The sequence below is a fragment of the Drosophila serrata genome, unplaced genomic scaffold (genome assembly GCF_035046125.1).
Source record: "Drosophila serrata isolate PLE 108 unplaced genomic scaffold, ASM3504612v1 contig_184, whole genome shotgun sequence".
In the NCBI taxonomy this organism is placed as follows: Eukaryota; Metazoa; Arthropoda; class Insecta; order Diptera; family Drosophilidae; genus Drosophila; species Drosophila serrata.
This window is the reverse complement of record NW_028257082.1, coordinates 8,352,755-8,372,054: the sequence shown is the minus strand read 5'-3', so window position 1 is coordinate 8,372,054 and position 19,300 is coordinate 8,352,755. Positions and strand designations below refer to the sequence as shown.

The 19,300-nt window shown below is 40.9% G+C and overlaps 3 protein-coding genes across 4 annotated transcripts; 2 read left to right on the top strand and 1 right to left on the bottom strand.

Moving 5' to 3' along the window:
• Positions 1-1,238: 1,238 nt before the first annotated feature.
• Positions 1,239-10,345, top strand: IntS8 (integrator complex subunit 8). Its single transcript, XM_086828900.1, has 8 exons — positions 1,239-1,354; positions 6,471-6,855; positions 6,926-7,339; positions 7,404-7,518; positions 7,580-8,502; positions 8,567-9,431; positions 9,493-9,955; positions 10,018-10,345. Exons 2-8 carry the CDS (start codon positions 6,741-6,743, stop codon positions 10,135-10,137), a joined length of 3,015 nt encoding a protein of 1,004 aa, XP_086685026.1. The 5' UTR covers positions 1,239-1,354; positions 6,471-6,740; the 3' UTR covers positions 10,138-10,345.
• Fen1 (Flap structure-specific endonuclease 1) lies at positions 10,247-12,009 on the bottom strand. The gene is made up of 2 exons (XM_020946062.2): positions 11,499-12,009; positions 10,247-11,433 (listed from the first exon to the last, which is right to left on the bottom strand). Exons 1-2 carry the CDS (start codon positions 11,578-11,580, stop codon positions 10,355-10,357), a joined length of 1,161 nt encoding a protein of 386 aa, XP_020801721.2. The 5' UTR covers positions 11,581-12,009; the 3' UTR covers positions 10,247-10,354.
• Positions 12,010-12,766: 757 nt separating this feature from the next.
• Dek (protein) lies at positions 12,767-17,666 on the top strand. 2 transcript variants are annotated; one of them, XM_020950180.2, is made up of 11 exons: positions 12,767-12,873; positions 13,332-13,563; positions 14,170-14,672; positions 14,734-15,157; positions 15,222-15,322; positions 15,384-15,560; positions 15,622-15,810; positions 15,870-15,954; positions 16,019-16,140; positions 16,210-16,362; positions 16,421-17,666. In XM_020950180.2, exons 1-11 carry the CDS (start codon positions 12,871-12,873, stop codon positions 16,433-16,435), a joined length of 2,004 nt encoding a protein of 667 aa, XP_020805839.2. In that variant the 5' UTR covers positions 12,767-12,870; the 3' UTR covers positions 16,436-17,666. The 2 variants fall into 2 exon arrangements, with proteins under 2 accessions (XP_020805839.2, XP_020805832.2); XM_020950173.2 differs by having other exon boundaries at positions 12,795-13,255.
• Positions 17,667-19,300: the final 1,634 nt, after the last annotated feature.

Sequence of the window (19,300 nt, the reverse complement as noted above, 5' to 3'; positions counted from 1 at the left end):
ATGGTTATAGATACTTACTGATCATAATTACTTAATGGTTATAGATACTTACTGATCAGAGTTACTTACTTTTGAAAGCTACTTACTGATTCTCTACATTTAACAACCGTTTACCTATGTATCAACTTATATTTCTATATTCACACAAGAAATAAGAGCAACATTTTCTATCCTAGAGAGAGAACAGGTTGTTTCCTCGCCATCAAAATCCTGTTTCCCAGCAACCATACATTATTGGATTTTAATGAGGAATATACAAATTATGATGGTGGTGAGGGAAGCCGCAACCAGGGACAGGAATGTCAAGTGGCAAGTGCAGGTCCTCCCCTCCCCCCTTTGCGACATTATCCCTGCACCCAGAGGCGTCATTAGCATGCAGGAGGCAGAGTCCCAGAGTCTCCCAGCTAGAGAGATCCGAGGGACCAGTTGACAGTTGTCAAATCCACTTACGCTCTTCATGGTAAACAGTTTCTGACGAGCCTCTGCTGAAGGATTTATTTAAGTGCAGACAGACTAACAGACTAATAAGTGCGGCTCATTCTCTCTCACACACAAATCCATACATAAAGTTGTTGTGCGGTGCAAATGGAGGGACTGACGACAGAGGTCTCCCGGGAAAGAGGAGCAAGAGGAGCTGTGGCTGCTTTAACTACCTGTTTTTGTACCTGCCTCTTGCGCAGGCCAAGTTTTATTTGAATTCTTAACGGACAACTCACTTTATGGCCCGGGAAAGTTTACCTCACCTCGATTTATATTTATTGCCAAGCGTTTGGCTTTCTTACTCAAGTTCAAATAAGCTTTATTCTTAAAAGAGTTAATTAAAATGAGCTTAAATTGTATAAAGGAAGTCTGAACAAGTTTAATGAAACATTACCAAATTATTAGGAAATTGTTTAAGCTCTATTTGCAGTAGAGCGTCGAGGAAACACACTTGGTAAACAGAAGTAAACCAGACACAACAGAGGTTGGCAATACATATCATATATAATATAATTTAAGAAAGGGGAGTCAGATCGAGCAGGTTAACTCAATGGAACAGAACAGACCCCGGGAACAACTGTTTCAATAACGATTAAACAAATGAGTTGGCTCCTTCATTTATTCGGCGGCACTCCAGGTGTTTTTCGGGATCGCTGCCTGGTAGTTGGTAATATTTACTCGACAAACAAAAAACCAGCAGAACAATCGAAATACTTGAAGGCTCACCAACAAAAAAACGAAAAAACTAAACTCGTGACTTGACAAGGCCAAGAAGCTGAAAATAAGGGGAAAGGCGATGGATTTGGATGGATGATGAATGGCGAGAGCAACAATTGTGCAACAATTTCCACACCATCAGCGGGAAATCCATCAGGTTGGTAAGACTTTTCCTACACAGAAAGAAAGGTAATAGAATTTAATTGAATTTTTCAAATATATATTAAATTATATTTAAAACAAGATGGGAAACTAACTAGGTTAAGTAATTATCTTTTACTTATTGGGTTTTCATTAATTCTTTTAAAGCCACCTCTAAGTATATCTTAAAAATATCCTGAAGTTCACAGCTCACGATAAACACTATAATTCCCAACTAATTCAAGCAGTATACAGATTGAAACCACATCTAACTTAAGGCTTGAATAGATGCTAAAAATAAATTATGGCTACCTTTAGCTGTGTGTTTATTAAAAATTTAACATATATTTAGAAAAGTTTTTAATAAAATATAAGTTTCAAGGAACCCATTTAATTTGACAATCATTTTTTTTCCAAATATTTTCCGTGTATTTTTCCTTTTTCCTATATATTTTTTTCTTGAAACGATCTCCTTCCGTTTGGCATTTGACAATTGATGGCCCGCACATTTATCTTTCACTTGTTGATGCTGCTGTACCAGTTGCCTTATTGTCATGTCTTGCACCTTCAGCAACTCTTGGCTCTTTCTCTCCCTTTCTCGCGGGGTCTTTTGAAGTGAACCCGTTTTGACAAATGTGTGTCATTGCTGGGCCATCAAGAGACACGATCGGCCGGAGTCTGCTCTTTTCTCCCCGAATTCGATTTTGTTTGGCAATGGCAAGGTGTATTTTTCGGGCTATTAATGCTGCCGGGAACGGTAAAACCGAAATAAACCGAAGGAAAAAAAACACAAAAACCAAATCAAGTGACTGGCAAGCTGAAGATGATCGTCGTCATCAACAACAAAAAGTATTCGAGCCGTGGCAACTTTCAATGAATGGAAATTCATTCAGTGAGTGGTTTTTTTTCGGCACAAAAGATCTTTCCGATCACTTTGACTTCAATCCACTTGGCTGCCAACTTACAGATATTTCCCAAATTAGTATATGCTTGGCTCTGGAGGGGAAACTTTGATCTCGTAGATCTTAAAGCCCTCCCGCTGACAGTTTTCTTTCTGGTCCATTGATCCACATTTCCGCGCAGAGTTCTTTGGAATTTCTTTAAAATTTCTAGGGCAAATCCCAGTGACACTTCTAGAGTGTGGAAAAATGCTCTTTTGAAGCCATTACATGGCAAATGATTCCGATATCCGAAGCAGGGTCAAAATGCTATACTCAAACAAGCACTAAATTGATACCCGAGGAGGATCTTTGACAACTTTCATTGTGGCGACAGCAAGGTAATTTTCAAAATTCGAAAAAAAAGAAGAAAGAAAATGCCTTCACATTTTGAAATAGTTTTCCAAAAAGCCCCAAAAACGAAAGAATCCATGGCGGCGACAAAGATAATTTCAATATGCTCTAACTTTTGAAAGGGATGTACCGAAGGAATCTAGCTTTTGGTTTCTTAAAAATTATAAGATTATAATTACCCAAAGAGTGTAGATTTTATATACAAAGTACTTAATAGATATTCTCTCAGTATAGATTTACTATAAAAATACCAAAGAAATTAACGCTGTTTTCAGTTTGAACTAAAATTTCATATAATCACTGTGTGGTAACAGAATATTAATTCTATAAAATCTTTCATTAGATTGATATTAATTTTCTTTAAGAATTTTTAATCTTTTCAGGGTACTTCCTCCCTCGACTATTGACCCTTTTCCCTAATTATTATCTTTTAGTTGAAATTGGAAAGAGAATTTCCCAACATGCGACTTTACATCATTTCAGAAGCCATCAACGGCGACACGGTGGCCGCAAAAAGCTTGCCACAATTTTCATTTCAGTCAGTTTGGAGGAGGCGACATTCTCCGAACCAAAGCCCCCTCCGTCCTGGCATTAACATCATCATCAGCAGCAGCAGCAACGGCAGCATCCCCCATCTCCGCCGGAGTAGTTGCGTAGGTGTTCGTTCCGTACTTTGTCCGTCCGGTTTTCCCAGCCGTCCAAATGTCCGTCCGTGTGTGTCAACTGCTGCTGAAAGATTTTCGTGTCGTTGTTTCCATGCCGCCTGCCAGCAGACGACAGACACGAATTCTTTCGACAAGAAAACACATTTCGAAAACTTTTTTCCCCCCGTTCCTTAAATTTTATTTTGTTTCGTTATTTCATTTTTTTTACTTTCTTCTCTGTATTTTCTTGGTGGTTTTTCTTTTTGTCTCGTGGTCTCGTGGTGCGTACGTAAAAAGATTTAGCAATAGCAATGAATTTAGTTAATTTATGGGATCTAATAACATCTATAGAGAAGAAAAAGGCAGGCAAGAACATTTTTAAATAAAATTTAGAACTCACTAAAAATGTGTGTTTAAAATCATTCAGGATATGCACGGCCATTGGAAATACTCTTGGAAAATGGTTATATTTTAAAGAAAATAAAACAAAATATAATAAAATATATTTATATACCGAAGAGTAATATATTTATGAGAAAATTTGCAAATATGGTTAATTTTATTTGTAAGACTTATAAGAAAAAGCTCAAAGAGTATTTTTTGAACTTATCTAGTTAATATATATATATATATGTGTTTTAAAGTAATTATTTTAAATAAGTTAAATAATCCAACTCAAACCACTTTTAGAAAGTGTATTAATTTCCTTTCATGCGTAAGAAAAATGTTTCTCATGTGATGCATATATGTTTTTCTGTGACGCTTTGGACTCGCAGAAAGAGATCTCATTAATGGTACATACTAAATATTCGCTGATCGGAATCTTCCCAAGCTAAAACTCCAAAGACGTTGGCTCAAGACAATACAGAATTTCACTGGGTCAGTTTAGTTATGCAAAGATTATTGAATGATAGCTAGGCCAAAGCCATAAATATTTCGGGGACTATATCATATGTATGTGCCGTCGATCGATGTTTGTGAATGGCACGAGCTCAACATCAACCTGCATAAAATGCAAATGAGCCCGACAAAAGACGAGCCAGAAACCCCCAAAAAGCAAACAAATTTACGACCCAATCAATAGAGTTCCAAAGCTGTTTTTCGGCTTTTGTTTTCCTCTTTTCGGTTTTCTGTTTGCTATGCTAACTTTTTGGGCCGAAAGCTTTCTGGTTTTCTAGAGCCAGAGGTGTACCGAAATTTACATTAATTTGTGAACAAAGTATGCCATATTATGCAAATATTTAAAAAAGAGACTTCCCCTAGCAACTAAATGGTATAACTATTTCGGGAATCTAATCAGACTTGGGGGAAACCTTGGGGGAAGGAAGATCAATCCAGAAAATATATACGTATGTACATACCTATCATCATCGAGAAACGCCACTGATCCGAAGCTGTTCGTTCGAGTGACTTCCAAATTGAAAGATAACCCCAGCTGACATGCTTTCGAAATCAGGCGCCTAATCAATGTTATTTAGCAATGACTTAGCTAACGTTTAGCGTTTAATATTTTTTAATAGTCCCAAGTCGAATCGTCAAAACAGGCGCATTCCTTGGTGTCAACTTTGAACCTGAAAGCGATTAGAAATTTCACTGATTCGGACAACTATAATAGATAATGCAAATGGTTCAGATCGCAGTCCATCCGATCATTCGATTGGAATTTTCGGGTTGCTTCAACAAACTATGAATGAATACCTATAGCCATATTCCCCGAAGACTTCAAGGCGAAAGCTAATTTTAGACCCAAAGGTTTATTCTTTTTCGATGTCAATTTATTATTAAAATTTATGACGATATTAACACGAAATCGGAATAATACTTTTACGCATTTGACGTTTTTATGGGCCACCCCCGAAAATGAAACCCCTTTCCCCTGTCACCCGCCTTGCTTTTCTTCCCTCAGAAAAAGAAAGACAACTAAAAAAGATTTGTACGCTTTTCTTATGCGAAGAAGCATTTGAAAATTAAGTCTCCTTGCTGCGTTATTTATTGCATAATTATAGGAAAAATGGCGAGACAACAAAGTAAAAAGATTATCGCCCATCGTGACCCCAGAAATAAAATATATTTCTATTTCGAAATTTCATTCCGTCGGATTTGTTTTCTAGAGGAGGAAGCCTTGACGTGCCCAGCCCCGGCCAGTCTCATCCACTGAGACAAATCTTCATAAGCAGATGAAAAATGCCATAAAAACAGAGTCACAGTCACCGTCACAGCATATATATGCCATGCATATGTATTAAATTGGAAACGTGTAATTTGCATAAAATCACCTGATTGAACGTTAAATATTTTTTAAGATTCAGATTATCGGGGGGCCCCGAGAAATGCTCATAAAGTTCACCATCAGAGACGGCTTTAAAAAAACAGAGACAACTATAAAATTGGGAGAAGTTAGAGCTTCATTACACTGGCAAAAAGGTAGCCATAGGAACAGGGAATTAATATCCATAATAAATGTGAAATATTCATATTTTTCTCACAGTGCCCTCCAACGAAATCGAGCTTAAAGAGTCGAAGACAGTCCAACTTTAGAGCAACTCACTCGAAATTCAACAAACATAAATATTTGCATAAATTACCCGAATAGTTTTTCAAGCTATTTTACATTTTTAATGAACAACAACAAAAATCAAATGTCTAAGACAGTACGGAATGATTAGGTACTTCCCTTTGATCGTTTTCTGTTTGTTGTTTTTTATTATTATTATGTCCATCGATTTATGTGAAAAGGCGATATAAATTAGAATTTTATGACGCCCAATGAGGCGCAGATAAAACCAAAAATGTGTCAAGTAAAATAAGGTCGAGACAGAATTTTAAATTGAATGCTGCATAAAATAGAAGTTCAGTTTTTGTACAATCAGATCAAATAACAAGAAAGGATACTAAGTTCGGAAAGACGAAGCTTGCAAATGAATTATAGGATCAAATCAGAATGAATCGCATAGTAAAAAAATTTAAAATATTCTTATTCCTTTACTTAATATTTATTGAATTTTTATATATGACAAATCAACGTTTAAAAAAAACTCATAACTTAATCAAAAAATCATTAATTTGAATTCAGAAAGCTTTTAGGTCCAAATATATAAAAATGTTATAAAAATCAATAACTAAATAAATCCTATACTATGTAGTAGTTGTTTTTAATTTAAAATCGAATTTCAATTACGTTTTTCTACACGCTTAGAAAAATAGTTGTGACTGATCGCAATTTCCGTTTCCGGCTGTGCACTACATTTAACGATAGTCGGAAATCACGCACATAGAGCGCAAATTTGAGTATTGTCGGCAAAGAAGGGAGACCGCAAGCTTGCAGTGTGACCGTTCGCCCGAAGAACTGCAAATGGGAAAATTGAGCGCCAGCTGTCTCGTCATCGATACATTTCGCCATGCAGCGCTGTTGAACGAGATTTTGTTTAATTTTTGTTTTGATTGGTGATTACGGGAAGGACTTAGAATGGATGATCCGCTCAAGCCGAAGCCCGTGCCGCTGGCCGCCGAGACGGTGCTGTGGTTCGAGTTTCTGCTCGATCCGCACAAGATAACGCAGCACCTGCAACGCCCGCATCCCGGTAAGGCCGAATCACTTGTGGAATCATTCGGTTTTCTGATGATTATGACGGTTAACCCTCTTCGTTCCAGAACCCAGCGCCATGGAGTTGATTATGCAGTTTATTAGCATGACACCAGACACGGCAATGGCATCAGTGGTGACGCCGGGCAGCGATTTGCAGAGCTTAACGGTTCCCGGTTCCGGCGGTCCCATTCCCGGCGTGGTTGGCGGAGCCAATGCGCCCACACCCGCCGCTTCCGCTGCTCTGATTGTGCCACCAATTTCACAATTGGCGGGAGAGAATGGTCTGCAGCTGACGAGAAAACAGCTAGCCCTCAAGATTCTGGAGCTTAAGGTGGCCACCTGGCTGAAGTGGGATCTGGACGCGTTGGAGAAGAACCTGCCGGTGTTTATGCAGTTGGCTTTGCTGCGAGATCTCTGCACAATTAGCTATGGACGTCCTCTGGGTATTCCCCTGCCTAGTGAATTCGACATGAAGATATGTGAGTGGGTTGCTATATAGGATTATTCCAAGTTGTATTTATAATCCATCGAATATCTCCTTAGCTGCGGCTGGCAATGAGAAAGCAGCGAGGTTCGCCCTGACCATATATCACCGACTTTTGCTGCGATTACAGCTCATTAAGGAACAGGCTCTGAAAACACAACGTCCGCCTAATATGTAGGTCCAGAGCGATGCTCCGTATCCCGCCTGCTAAATAGTTTACTTTCCCTCCGTTCAGGTACCAAACTATAGATCAACTGCAGCAGTTCCTCGAGACACCCACACAGCCCTCCATCGAGTATCTGCAGCAGCTGTGCACCTCAGCGAAGCCCTTCTACGTCTTCCACTACGACAGCTTCGTAACGCTGCAGTGCGACGATCTGGGCACTGGACAGAACTATGATCTAATGCATTTAATTACGCCACAGGAGCTGCGGGCCCAGCTACACTATGAGCTAGCTCAGTACTACCTGTACACCAAGCAGTATGTCTTGGCCCGAGAAGCGGCCGCCGCCTGCAACAGCAATTTGCAGGCCATACCCACACAGGTCACGTTCCACTTCTGTCACATACGACCGGCGGAGCTTGAGGGCTTGCTGCAAGCCTGTGGAATCAGCGCCCAGGCTCAGACTCTCCTGGAACGATTTCAACAATCCCTGCTAAACAATTATGCTGACATTGTGCCCATCCTGCGGTTAGATAATAAAGCCAGGGAAATTCCACTTGTGAGTCGAAGGCAACTGGAACTGGACATCGAGGGCACACTCTCCACGGGCTTGCTCAAGGAAACTATCCAGCTGCAGCTGCAGGTGGCTGCGTTAAATGTCGTACGGAATATCTTCGAGTGGGGGAGCATCTTTGGCAGCGTGGAGTATTTTGAAAAGTATCGGGAACTGGACTGCCTGCCTCCTCTAGTGGAAGCCCTTCAGGAAGTGCTGGGCCACTGTAGTCCCAAAGAGCAGGAGGCGCTAAAGCACTTTCTTATCGATTGCTTGATGCATCAGGGAGGACAGTCCCGATCACTGTTGCAGACAGTGCGGGGGTTTGGTCTTTTCACGGCAGATGAGCTTAAGGATTTGGACGAGCAGATGCTACAAGCAGCACCACCAGTACCGACGAATTCGCTGGCGTCGCTCTCCGACTGGATGTGTCACTCAAAGAGTGAGTATATCCATGAGTTTAAAATGTTACTAAGCTTGACTTACGTTCTTTTTCTTTACTCCAGTGAACCGAATAGATGTCGGAGCCTTGGAACGTCAACTTATCACCTGCACCAGTGCCAATACAGTGCGGATCTTGCTGGTGAAACTATGCGGCACGGCACCTGCTAAACCTCTGTGGGCCATCAATCCCAGCTGGGATGTGCCGCAGCCCCTGAAAGCCTTAATTATGGCCATGCCAGTTAGCTTCCTGCAGGATTTCAGCTATGTGCTGCTGGGAAAAGCACGTGAACTCGCCATCAGGGGCAACTATATCGATGCGGTGTCTATGCTGAGTGTGCTAAAGTCGGAAACGCAACGGCAGGAAATGGCGGCCAATGTGCAGCTAATGTGCAAGCTGCTCACCTGGGAAATTCTGCATATTCAGATTACGCAATGCCTGGAAGAGTGGCACCAGAAGCCGCTGGATCTCCAAGCACTCAGCGGTAGGTGCAAGCAATGCCTGGGGGCCCTGCAGGCGGGAGATTCAATAATCCCACGGCCGGACATCCTCGAAAGCTGCGCGATCATGCTGCTCAACCTCACGGAATTCCCACCTCTACTTTACCTGGACAAGCGGGCGGGTCCGCTGGAAATGCCGCTGGCCTTCGCCGCCACCTTCATCGAGATGGAAAAGATGAAGGGACCCAAAAAGGTGTGTCGCGATTCCTGGGAACTCATGCTGAGCATGTTCCTTAATGTACCCAAACGGGCTTCGTCGGGTATGGGTGGGATCAGCTCTCTACAGGCCTTCCTGCAACGCATCCGTCACCAAAGCGTCTTCGGTCTGGCCATTTCCATGCTGGGCAAGATCCACAACATCCTCAAGGACGACCCCAATCACGATCTGAGTTGCGAGTACATGCAGCTGTGGCCCACCAGCATTACCAAGTGAGAAGGTTGCTTTTTAAATGCAATGATTCCTAGCTAATCCCTGCCCTTTTCTTTTCAGTCCGATCAGCTACAGTTTGAGGAGCGTCTGTGAGATCCTGCAATGGCTTCTTTCCGAGGCCCTCGCCTACTATCCTCAGACTATATCCTGGCTGAAGATGAAGGGCGACCTGGACTTGGCCATTGGCAACAATGAATCCGCCATGCGTTGCTATGTGAATGCCTTGGTCACTGGGACGGATTATTGCACGATGCCGCTGCAAAGGAATGTGGCCGATGACTATGTCATCCGCAAGATGATTCGGTGTGCCGCCAATCTCGGCTGCCACATGCAGGCCACCGTTCTGTGTCAGTTTCTCGATGAGATCGACTACGGCATTGTATTCAAGAATCTCAGTGAGAAGTCCTCGAATTTTACGGACGCCATGGATGCGTATTATAGCTGTATTTGGGACACCACGCTGCTGGAGTTCATAGTAAACCTGCACGCAAAACGTGGCGAGCATAGTCGGAAACTGGAAGCGGTAAGTGGTAACTAAAAACCATTAAAAACCTGTATTTATCTATTTACTTTTTAATAAAACAGATCTCCATGATGGGCACCCTGGAGTTGAACGCTAATAACAACGAGGAGATCAAACGAGAGAGCGCCATGGTACGGAAATCACGATTTCTGCGAGCCCTGGCCAAGCAGTATTTGCTGTAGTCCCCCACACAGCCCAGCCCCTTAGGAATCCAAGCTCTTAATTCAAAATCCAATATATCCATAATCCAACATCCCAACCTCACCGCGCCCACAAGCAGACCAACTAGGATTAAGCTCAAAGATGTAGTTTTTATTATTGTATGCGTAGGCTTTAAATACGGATAAGTTTAATATTAAAAAGAATTGTATGTTTTTTCCAGACCACAAACCTAGCTTCCTACTTCGGTCTTCTGCCACGAGCGCCACCACCGCTGGTCTTGGCCTTCTTGTTGTTGGCACTCTTCTTGGCCTCCTCGGCCTTCCGTTTGGCGGCATTGATGGCACTCGGAGAGCTGGGCAGGGTCTTGAAGAAGCTATCGAGTCGCACCTGGGTCTGTGCCTGCTTCGATTTGAGCAGTTTCTTGGCACCGCTGCGCACACGTTCCTCGTTAAACTGCCTGTCACCACAGAGGAACTTGACCAGACCCTCCTCGTCGGGTTCCGTCCACTTGAGATCTATGGCCTCGGCATTAGCAACCTCCGGTTCGATGAAGAGCTCGCGCGCTACCTTATAGTTCCAGTTCTCGGGCACTGTGTATTTGCTGGTATCCAAGTTGTCCAATATGGTCTCGATATCCCTGTAATTGTTGATCAGCTCAATCGCTCGCTTGGGTCCAATGCCCTTGATGCTCTCGCAGTAATCGCAGCCTAGAAGGATGCAGAGATCGATAAACTCCCGGCTGTTGATAGACAGACCTTCCAGCAGCTTGTCGTAGCTGAACTCCTTGACGGGCATTTTGCGTGCCTCGCTGTAGGTAAGATATCGCAGCAGTTTTGTAGAGCCAAAGGTGAGAGCGTCCATATCCTCCGTGGCAGTGGCGTAAACTTTGCCCGCCTTGACCAAAGCAGCGCACTGCGCCTCCGCTTCGCAGGGAGCCTCCACATAGGGCACACCCATCAGCGAGAGCAATTCCTTGGCTTCATTGGCGTGATCCTTGGTTACGCGCACCAATCGACGATTAAACTTCTCAATGCCGGCATCATCTCCCGCATCCGTAGCAGCTTTCAGAGCCTTCTCCGCCTCCTCCCTTCGCTCAGCTCGCTTTGCCAACTCCCCGGACTTTAGATCTGGAGGTTTTCCATCGAAAACATACACCGGCTTGATTCCGTTGTCCAGCAAACGGATGGTGCGATAGAACATGCCCATCAAGTGGGAGGTGGGGTCGCCATTCACACTGGCCAACTGGGCGCCCTCGGCACGCACAGCGATGAGGAACTGGTACAGACACATACTAGCATCAATGGCCACTTTTCGACCTTTACAAAAATTTAATACAAACCAGGAATTAGTTCTATAATTAAAAAAAATGTGGGGCACTCACCAAAGAAGTTCTTTATTTCACTTTCGCGAATTGCCTGCGGGGCCAGGTCGGCAATGAGCTTGGATAAGCCTAAAATTCCCATGGCAGCCCCGTTATTCCTAATCAGTAAAATATAAATAAATAGAAGGTAACGCCAGAATTTGCCAAAAATGTTTTGTTTGCAAAAACACGCCGCGCGCTTTTTGCTGTCAGTGAGACCGTTGCTCAAGAAATCCGAAATGACAAAAACCAGCACAATAGCAAGCACAATTGTAATTTTATAAAATTAAATTTATTAAAATTTAGCCCATTAAAATGAGTTAAACATAATCAGGACTATTGGGGACTATTATGATTATATGTGGGAAACCAAAAATCAACATTTAATGATTATCGATTGAAATTAAATATTTTTGGCTTCCTATGAAAAACTACAATTTAATTCTATGTAATTTCTCGAAGAAAATATAAATAATTGAATGAAAATAATCAAATCCCTACAAAAAGTGTTAAAAATGATCGCAATATCGACTGTACTATGGTTAAATATAAAATTTTTAATATAAACTTCTTATAAAAAAAAACTTTAATATGAGAGCAATTTTTGAGGTAAAAGGCAATGCTCAAACCACAAAGATTTTTATCGTGATTTCGTTACACTAAAAGTAAATATTATTTCTGCAATAATATACTTACAAATAATAATTTATCTCTGTCATAAATAAGAACTATTTGACTTTTATTTTATTTAAAAAAATAAAATAAAATAAAAAATTAAAGTATTATAAATTTAATAAAATCAAACATTTTCACAAAATAAAGTGTTACAAATATTAATGGGAACACCTTTTAATAACTTTATAAAGTTAAATACAAAATTTTTCAAAATAAAATATTAAAATAAAGAAATTATATTATGTCAGATAATTTGATCGAAAAAATAATGCTTGTATATTATATTTTCAGCTTGATTTCTTTTGTCACAATAACAACAATTATTATTTCACCAATTAAATAAATCTTCAAAAATAACAGTTTAAAATGAGATGAATGTATATGGAATCTGAAGTCCAAATTCGGTGGGTGTAAAAGAAAAACCAAATAGTGGACAATTCGTTGAATTCTTTTGTTTATCCAAGTGAATAACTCCATTGCTTGAAGAAAGCATTAATAATCATTGTTTTTGTCCCCTACATATTATAAAAAATTACATAATTATAAATTTAGCATATCGAGCCCCCTTTAAAGCCCACCAAAACTACGCCACAGAAGAACACCCTTTATGCGGCGTGGCATTTTTTAGTACCTGCCGCCTGCGATACTATCGCACCACTTCTAGTGACCAGATTGAATGTGTGTCGGCTGACGAAAAAACAGAAAAACCATTAGAAATATGGTATGTAAATTACTAAAAAAGAATTAAAAACTCGCCGGAAAGTGCAAGCAAGCGGGGCGCATAGAAAACGGCTCGATCGGAAAGGTGTTTTGTGTGTAAATAAAGCGCAACAAATTCTCCGCCACCGTGCCACTAAAGTGCCTGACTATCGTTCTCTCCCCGCTCATTTATGTGTGTATAAACATGGCGTCGTTGCGCTCGTCGGGCCACCGACAAATACGTGCGTGTGAGCGGGATGGCGAGTGTGTGACCGCCTCATAGATTTGCAATGTTGTTTTTTCAATTTCTATCGCCTCTCCTCTCGCTCGGAGAAAGACACGCATACACAAACCCGCCGTGGAAACACACTCTTGGTCCGAATAAAAACGCACAAAAACCCATGGTAGAGGCCGCCAAAAATTAGCAAGTGTAATTCAAAGTGATTTTTGTATATTTCCATGTTCCCATATCATCGGCAGGATGCAAACAAAGCGGCAGATACGGCAGCCAACGAAAATGCCGCCGATAAGGTAAGCGATGTGGAAAATGCAGCGGGCGCCACGGGGGAGGCCAAAGCCGAAAAAGCCACCGATGCAGTGACACCCCCTGCCGCTGCCGATGTCGACGCCTCTGCTGCGGCCACTGATGACGTCGCTGATAAAAAAGCCAAAGGAGACGCAACGGCAGCTCCAGCTCCCGAATCGGATGCAGGTAAATAAAAGCCACGCGCACACAGCCGCAACCTGTCAGTGTGTGTGTGTGCGAGCTAAGAACGAGAGAGAAAAACAAAAATCATAAAATGAATTTTGCGCGCGTTTCAGAAACGCGGCGAACTTTATTCTTGTTGTCCCTCTCTTTCCCTCCCGGGGGGGCTCGTGTGCTTTGCTCTCTTATTCTGTTCTCACTCTCTCCCTCATACCCTTTGGGATTCCAATTGGTGTTTATCTACGTGTTGGGAGAGCTTCGTAGTGGCGCTCCGGTCTAACGCGTCGTTCCGTCTCTTGTTTATATGGTATTGCGGCATGCGGTTCGAGCCCTCTTCGAGCGAATGTTTACAAAACTTTATTCGAAAACTATGCTAAATTTTCTGATATTTCTATCAATATTCTCCTTGGCTATTGTTCATGCTAAATCCTTCTATATGGATTGTGCGTAGTAAGAGTCGAGGTACAGCAAAACTTCAGATTTCATAGTTCCTTGCGCTCCCAAAGCCTAGCATTGGACTTCCCAAGCATGAAGATATTTTTTTAATGTTTACTTGTTATATATTGCAATTTTAATGGTATAATTCGAATTTATTTTTATTATTTTAATCAGCCGCTGCGGACAAAAAGGAGAAATCTCCCTCGCCGGCTGTAAAGAAATCTAGTAACAACAAGGATGTTGCTAAGAAGGAGGAGGACGACGACAAGGATGATGAAAACACAGAGGATGGCGATGAGCCGGATGAGAACGAGGATGAAGATGAAAAGGCCAGCGCCGCGGATGATGGTGACAAGAAGGAGAAGGCCAAACCGGAAGCTGATGACAAGAAGAAGGATGCCACAGATGAGGCAAAGCCAAAGGCAGGAGCTGAAAAGGCTAAGAAGGCCGAACCGACAAAAGCCAAGAACGGCAAGGTGGCCAAGACGGAGGACGATGACGATGAAGAGGATGATGACGACGCTGAGGATGATGCTGATGGTGATGAGAACGATGGCTTGGACAAGAACAACGAGGTAGCCGAGGATGATGAAAATGTCGTGGCCCTTGCCGAGATCGATCGCATCAACGAGAACATAAACAAGACCCGCGTGGATGGGCTCCAAACCCTACATGCAGTAAGCTTCACAACAAATCTTAACTGAATACAAATACTAATATCCGTTGTCTTGTTTTCAGCTCTGCTTTGGTGCCCAGGGCAAGAACAATGTGGTGAAGAAGAACTTGCGCTCCTTTGCCGGCTTCGAGTTCGCCAAGGATTCGGCAGAGTACAACAAGAAGCTGGAGTCTATCAAAAAAGTCGATAACAAGGGTTTGCGCAGCATATGTGAGATACTCGTGCTCGATCGCAAGGGCAGCAAAAACGAGATTGTGCTTCGTGTGCTCAAATTCCTAATGGAACCCGACGAATCGCTTTGCTTGGAGCAGGGCGACGAGGACGAGGAAGATGCCGAGGAAGAGGATCTGGACGAGGATGAGGATGAGGAGGATCCGCCCAGTGAGGAGGACAAGAAGCGCAAGAGCAGCAAGTCCAGTGGACCAGCTGGCAGAGGCTCGGCGCGCAACTCCGCTGGACGTCCCAGACGTTCCACCGCAGGAAAAAGTAAGATCATCGCAGACTTAATTTTTGTTTTCTGAAGCTTATTTAATTTTGGTTTTGCTTGCAGAAATGTCCGCATATGTTGATTTCTCCAGCTCTGAGGAGAGCGAGCACAAAGTGGCTGTGGCCAAGAGGAGACGCAATGATGACTCCGAATCTGGCTCAGATGTAAGACGAGTTTTGTTTTATAAATCTCGGAGATTTTATAATTATTTATATTCTTTTGTAGTACAATCCTTCGGGCAATTCGGACTCTGATGCCGGTCGTGGTGGTGGTGGAGGAGGTTCAGCTGCACGTAAAGCCCCCAGTCGTGGCAGTCGTGGTCGTCCGGCGCGTAAGAGTCGTCGAAGAAACTCTGATTCAGAAGAGGAAGAGGAATCCGAACTGTCCGAGGCTGATAGTGATGTAAGTTGATCTATTAATGAATGATTTCCATTATTTATTTTGAATTTTATCACCTATACAGGTCCCGAAACGCAAGCGGGGTGCAGTGGGCAAACGTGGACGGCCAGCGGCACCTGCGCCAGCTGGACGAAGAGGCAGAGGACGCGGAGCAGCGGCGCGAAAGCGCAAGGATTCCGATAGCGAAGAAGAGGATATATCCGAAGATGAGGAGGAGGAGGAGCTGTCCGAGTTTGGTAGTGATCAAAGCGAGGTAAGCCATAAGAATTGAATAGATTATTCAATAGTTTCATGACATTTATTTTCAAATAGGAGGAACGTCCCAAAAAGAGTAAGAAACCCACAGCGCCTGCGAAAAATAGCAAAGCTAATAACAAGTCAAAACCAGCTGGAAAGGGTAAGTCCACAAAAGAATCCCACAAGAGCCTTTTTTAATTGTTTTTTTTTTTTCATTATCAAAGATGGCCGATCGAAGAAATCAAAGAAGGAGTCGTCCGAGGAAGATGATGATGATGTCGATGACAAGGATGAATCCGACGAGGACGAGCCACTAACCAAAAAGGGCAAACAGGCATTCCCCACGGTAAATTACCCATCTAGGATATATGATATTGATATATTTTAAATACCTTATCTTTCATTCTTATTAAAGGATGAACAAATACGCGGCTATGTCAAAGAGATCTTGGATAAAGCCAATCTAGAGGAGATTACCATGAAAACAGTGTGCAAGCAAGTGTATGCGAAATATCCAGACTTTGATCTAACAGAAAAGAAAGACTTCATTAAGTCCACAGTCAAAGCGGTAAGCGATATCCATTGGTATAAGCGAATATCATTTTAAACAATTTATCATCTTTCAGTTAATTGCGACATAGACTATGTAGAGATGACGACGGGGGAGGGTCCAGGTCCTGTAGACAAACAACAAAACAAGTAGCGACATCAAAGTCAACACATTGTTTGCTGCACTTTTCAAAAACTGCCGAGACAGAACAACATCGGGCGCAGTTCAAGAAAAGAGTTACTCTTAGTAGTTGTCCTATAAGTATATAATTTGTACTCCTATCCTAAAAGCTATCTGCAGTTAACCTTAAACCTAGCGTCAGCGGCAGTAGACTATCCACTCTTATATATATTCAAATGTATATATACAATTCTTATTTGTCCAGTTCTGCACATCCACATACACGTTTTTTCCGATTTGGACAGCTCTGCACAAAAAGTGTGTACATTAAGAGAAAGGAAAGATAAACTTGTAAAAATCCGATAAAGCAAATCTAAACTAGTGCATTTTGATTTGACGTTCAATGATGTATTTAAATTTAAGCCACGAGAAATAATAAACAAAAAGCAAAATTACAAATTGATAAAATCATGGAAAAAAATATTCACACACTGGCAGCAGTACAAAAACGAAAATGGATGAAAACACTTGCAGAAAACGTTTTTGGCAATGTAAAAAAAGTAGCTTTTTGGGCAGCAAGTAGTCTTAAGGCACACAGAAAAATACACACTAAAGCGGAGCGAGTGATTTCCCCAGCAGACGTCCCAGATATTCATTTCTATCCCATATATCCCCAGCCCAAAAAAAGAGCTCTGGCCTTAGTGATCGACGATAGGAGGAAGGTTTCTCGGCAATGTAATGCAACTAGAGACAAGCTCACACCCCAGTGTGAGTAAAATAAACAAACAAAAGATTGACAAAACGGAAAGAGAAAAATAAAGAATAAAGTTAAATATTATAAATATTAGGATATAAACGAAGTAAAAATAGATGTATGTTAATTTTAAAAGTGAGAGAAAAAGGGAGTACAAGAATTAAAAAAACAACCGGATATCAAGCTAACAGAAATTACAACAATGAACAAAATCAGTTTGAATCTTATCACAGCCGCATCTCAGTGTAAGTTTTCTTGTAGTAAACTCGTAAATAAATAACGAAAAAGAAAAGAAATAACTCGATGTATGTCTGTATGTTGAATTGCCCAAAACCTCTGAATGAGTTTCTGTTTTAACTTTCAATGTTTCGCTGCAAAGTGCTAAAAGAAAAAATCAAAACAAAAAAAATAATTGCAGTGTATCCAGTAATAAAATGCTACAAATTAAGTGAAATTGTGATTATTATTTGGCGGATTAAATGGCAATGGGAGGTATGTTTCCTAAAACAATAGAAACCCTAAGAAATCACCTCTTCCACGTGGAAAATAAACTTTATATCGGGTTTCTTGTCGTAATTGGAAAAGTTTATTTGGAAATTTGAATATATGAATATATCGGTGACATGGGAAAAGTATTACTAGTAATACACTTAATTGTACATAAAACGGTTAAGGAACTACTTCGGAAGCTAAAACTAATATCGGTTCAGATACTGGAAGATATCACGGTGACATAGGGCTGAAACACACAGATAGTCAGTCATGATTCAGTTAAATAAATAAGGTTTTCAATGTTAAAAAATATATACATATATATATCAATGAAAAATATTGCAATAATTTCTGGTAAAAATACATATGTCAATGAGAATATGGAAATATAATAAACTTTTCTCTCAATTGGTCCTGCAAATAGATTAAAGCACGTAATTTAAATCAAATATTAATGGAAATGTATGCAGAAATGTCAATTTCAAAAATATATATATCATTTGATTGCAAAATAAACGGCTTGACATTGGACCCAAAAGAAATGCTCAACAAAATGGATTATAGAACGCACTACATCTAGTATATAGTCATACTTACCACTTTATGTAAGACCATCTAGGAACCCTTTTCTGGAATTAAAAGAAGAAAGAGAAACGACTTCCCAAAATCACGTAAAACTTGAGCTACACTTCTTCAAACTGTCATATACATATGTAGTCTTTTTATATTCATAATTTGGATGGTATTCAAACCCTAACATTTTGCCACACTTATCATAGGAGTTGTTGTTAGTTAAAATATATATATAGTATATAGTATACTAAATGTAACAATAAAAATATAGGACAGGCTTGGGAGCCAATGTAAACCGCTTATATAGCAAGCAAATGATACCCTACAACGATATTTCACAAAACTACAGCACTGAATTGAGTAATATAGAGAGAGCACTGTTCGGGAAATCGAATATCGTTGCAGTTGCTAGGAAAATATATAAAATTTTATATATATATATAGGTTGTATACGAAAATTTCACAGATAGTAATAATATATAGATAGAATATTCAGGATAATCAAAGTTAGCAATATTATAAATGTGCAGTTTGATATAAAAATATATTTCCAATATTCAAAGCATACCGAATAAGGTGGTTATCAATCGACCAATCGACTAGGAAAAGTTAAAGCCTCTCCTGATCCCCCAGATTTCATCTCCAAGAACAAGAGCCTCTGCAAATATGCTCGAGAAACGGGTTTCAAAATAAAATTGGTAATATCGGATACAGTCGGAATACACCGACTGTCTGATACCCGCTACTCAGTGGTCCAATAATAATTTATTTTGTTCATGACCTCCAGAACTTTCCTATTATTTTGTGGACTTTTAGTATATATAAATATGATATCACATGATTCAGAGGAACCTGCATACCAGTTTTCGTAGCTTTTGGACCTATAGATCCCGAGATTCAAAGAAATACTTTACCTTGACCCTAGGAGTAACGGGTATAAATATAATAAATAGAAACGCAATAGGACACACAAAGCACCGAAATGCCATATGCTGATAATATGTTTATATATATGGA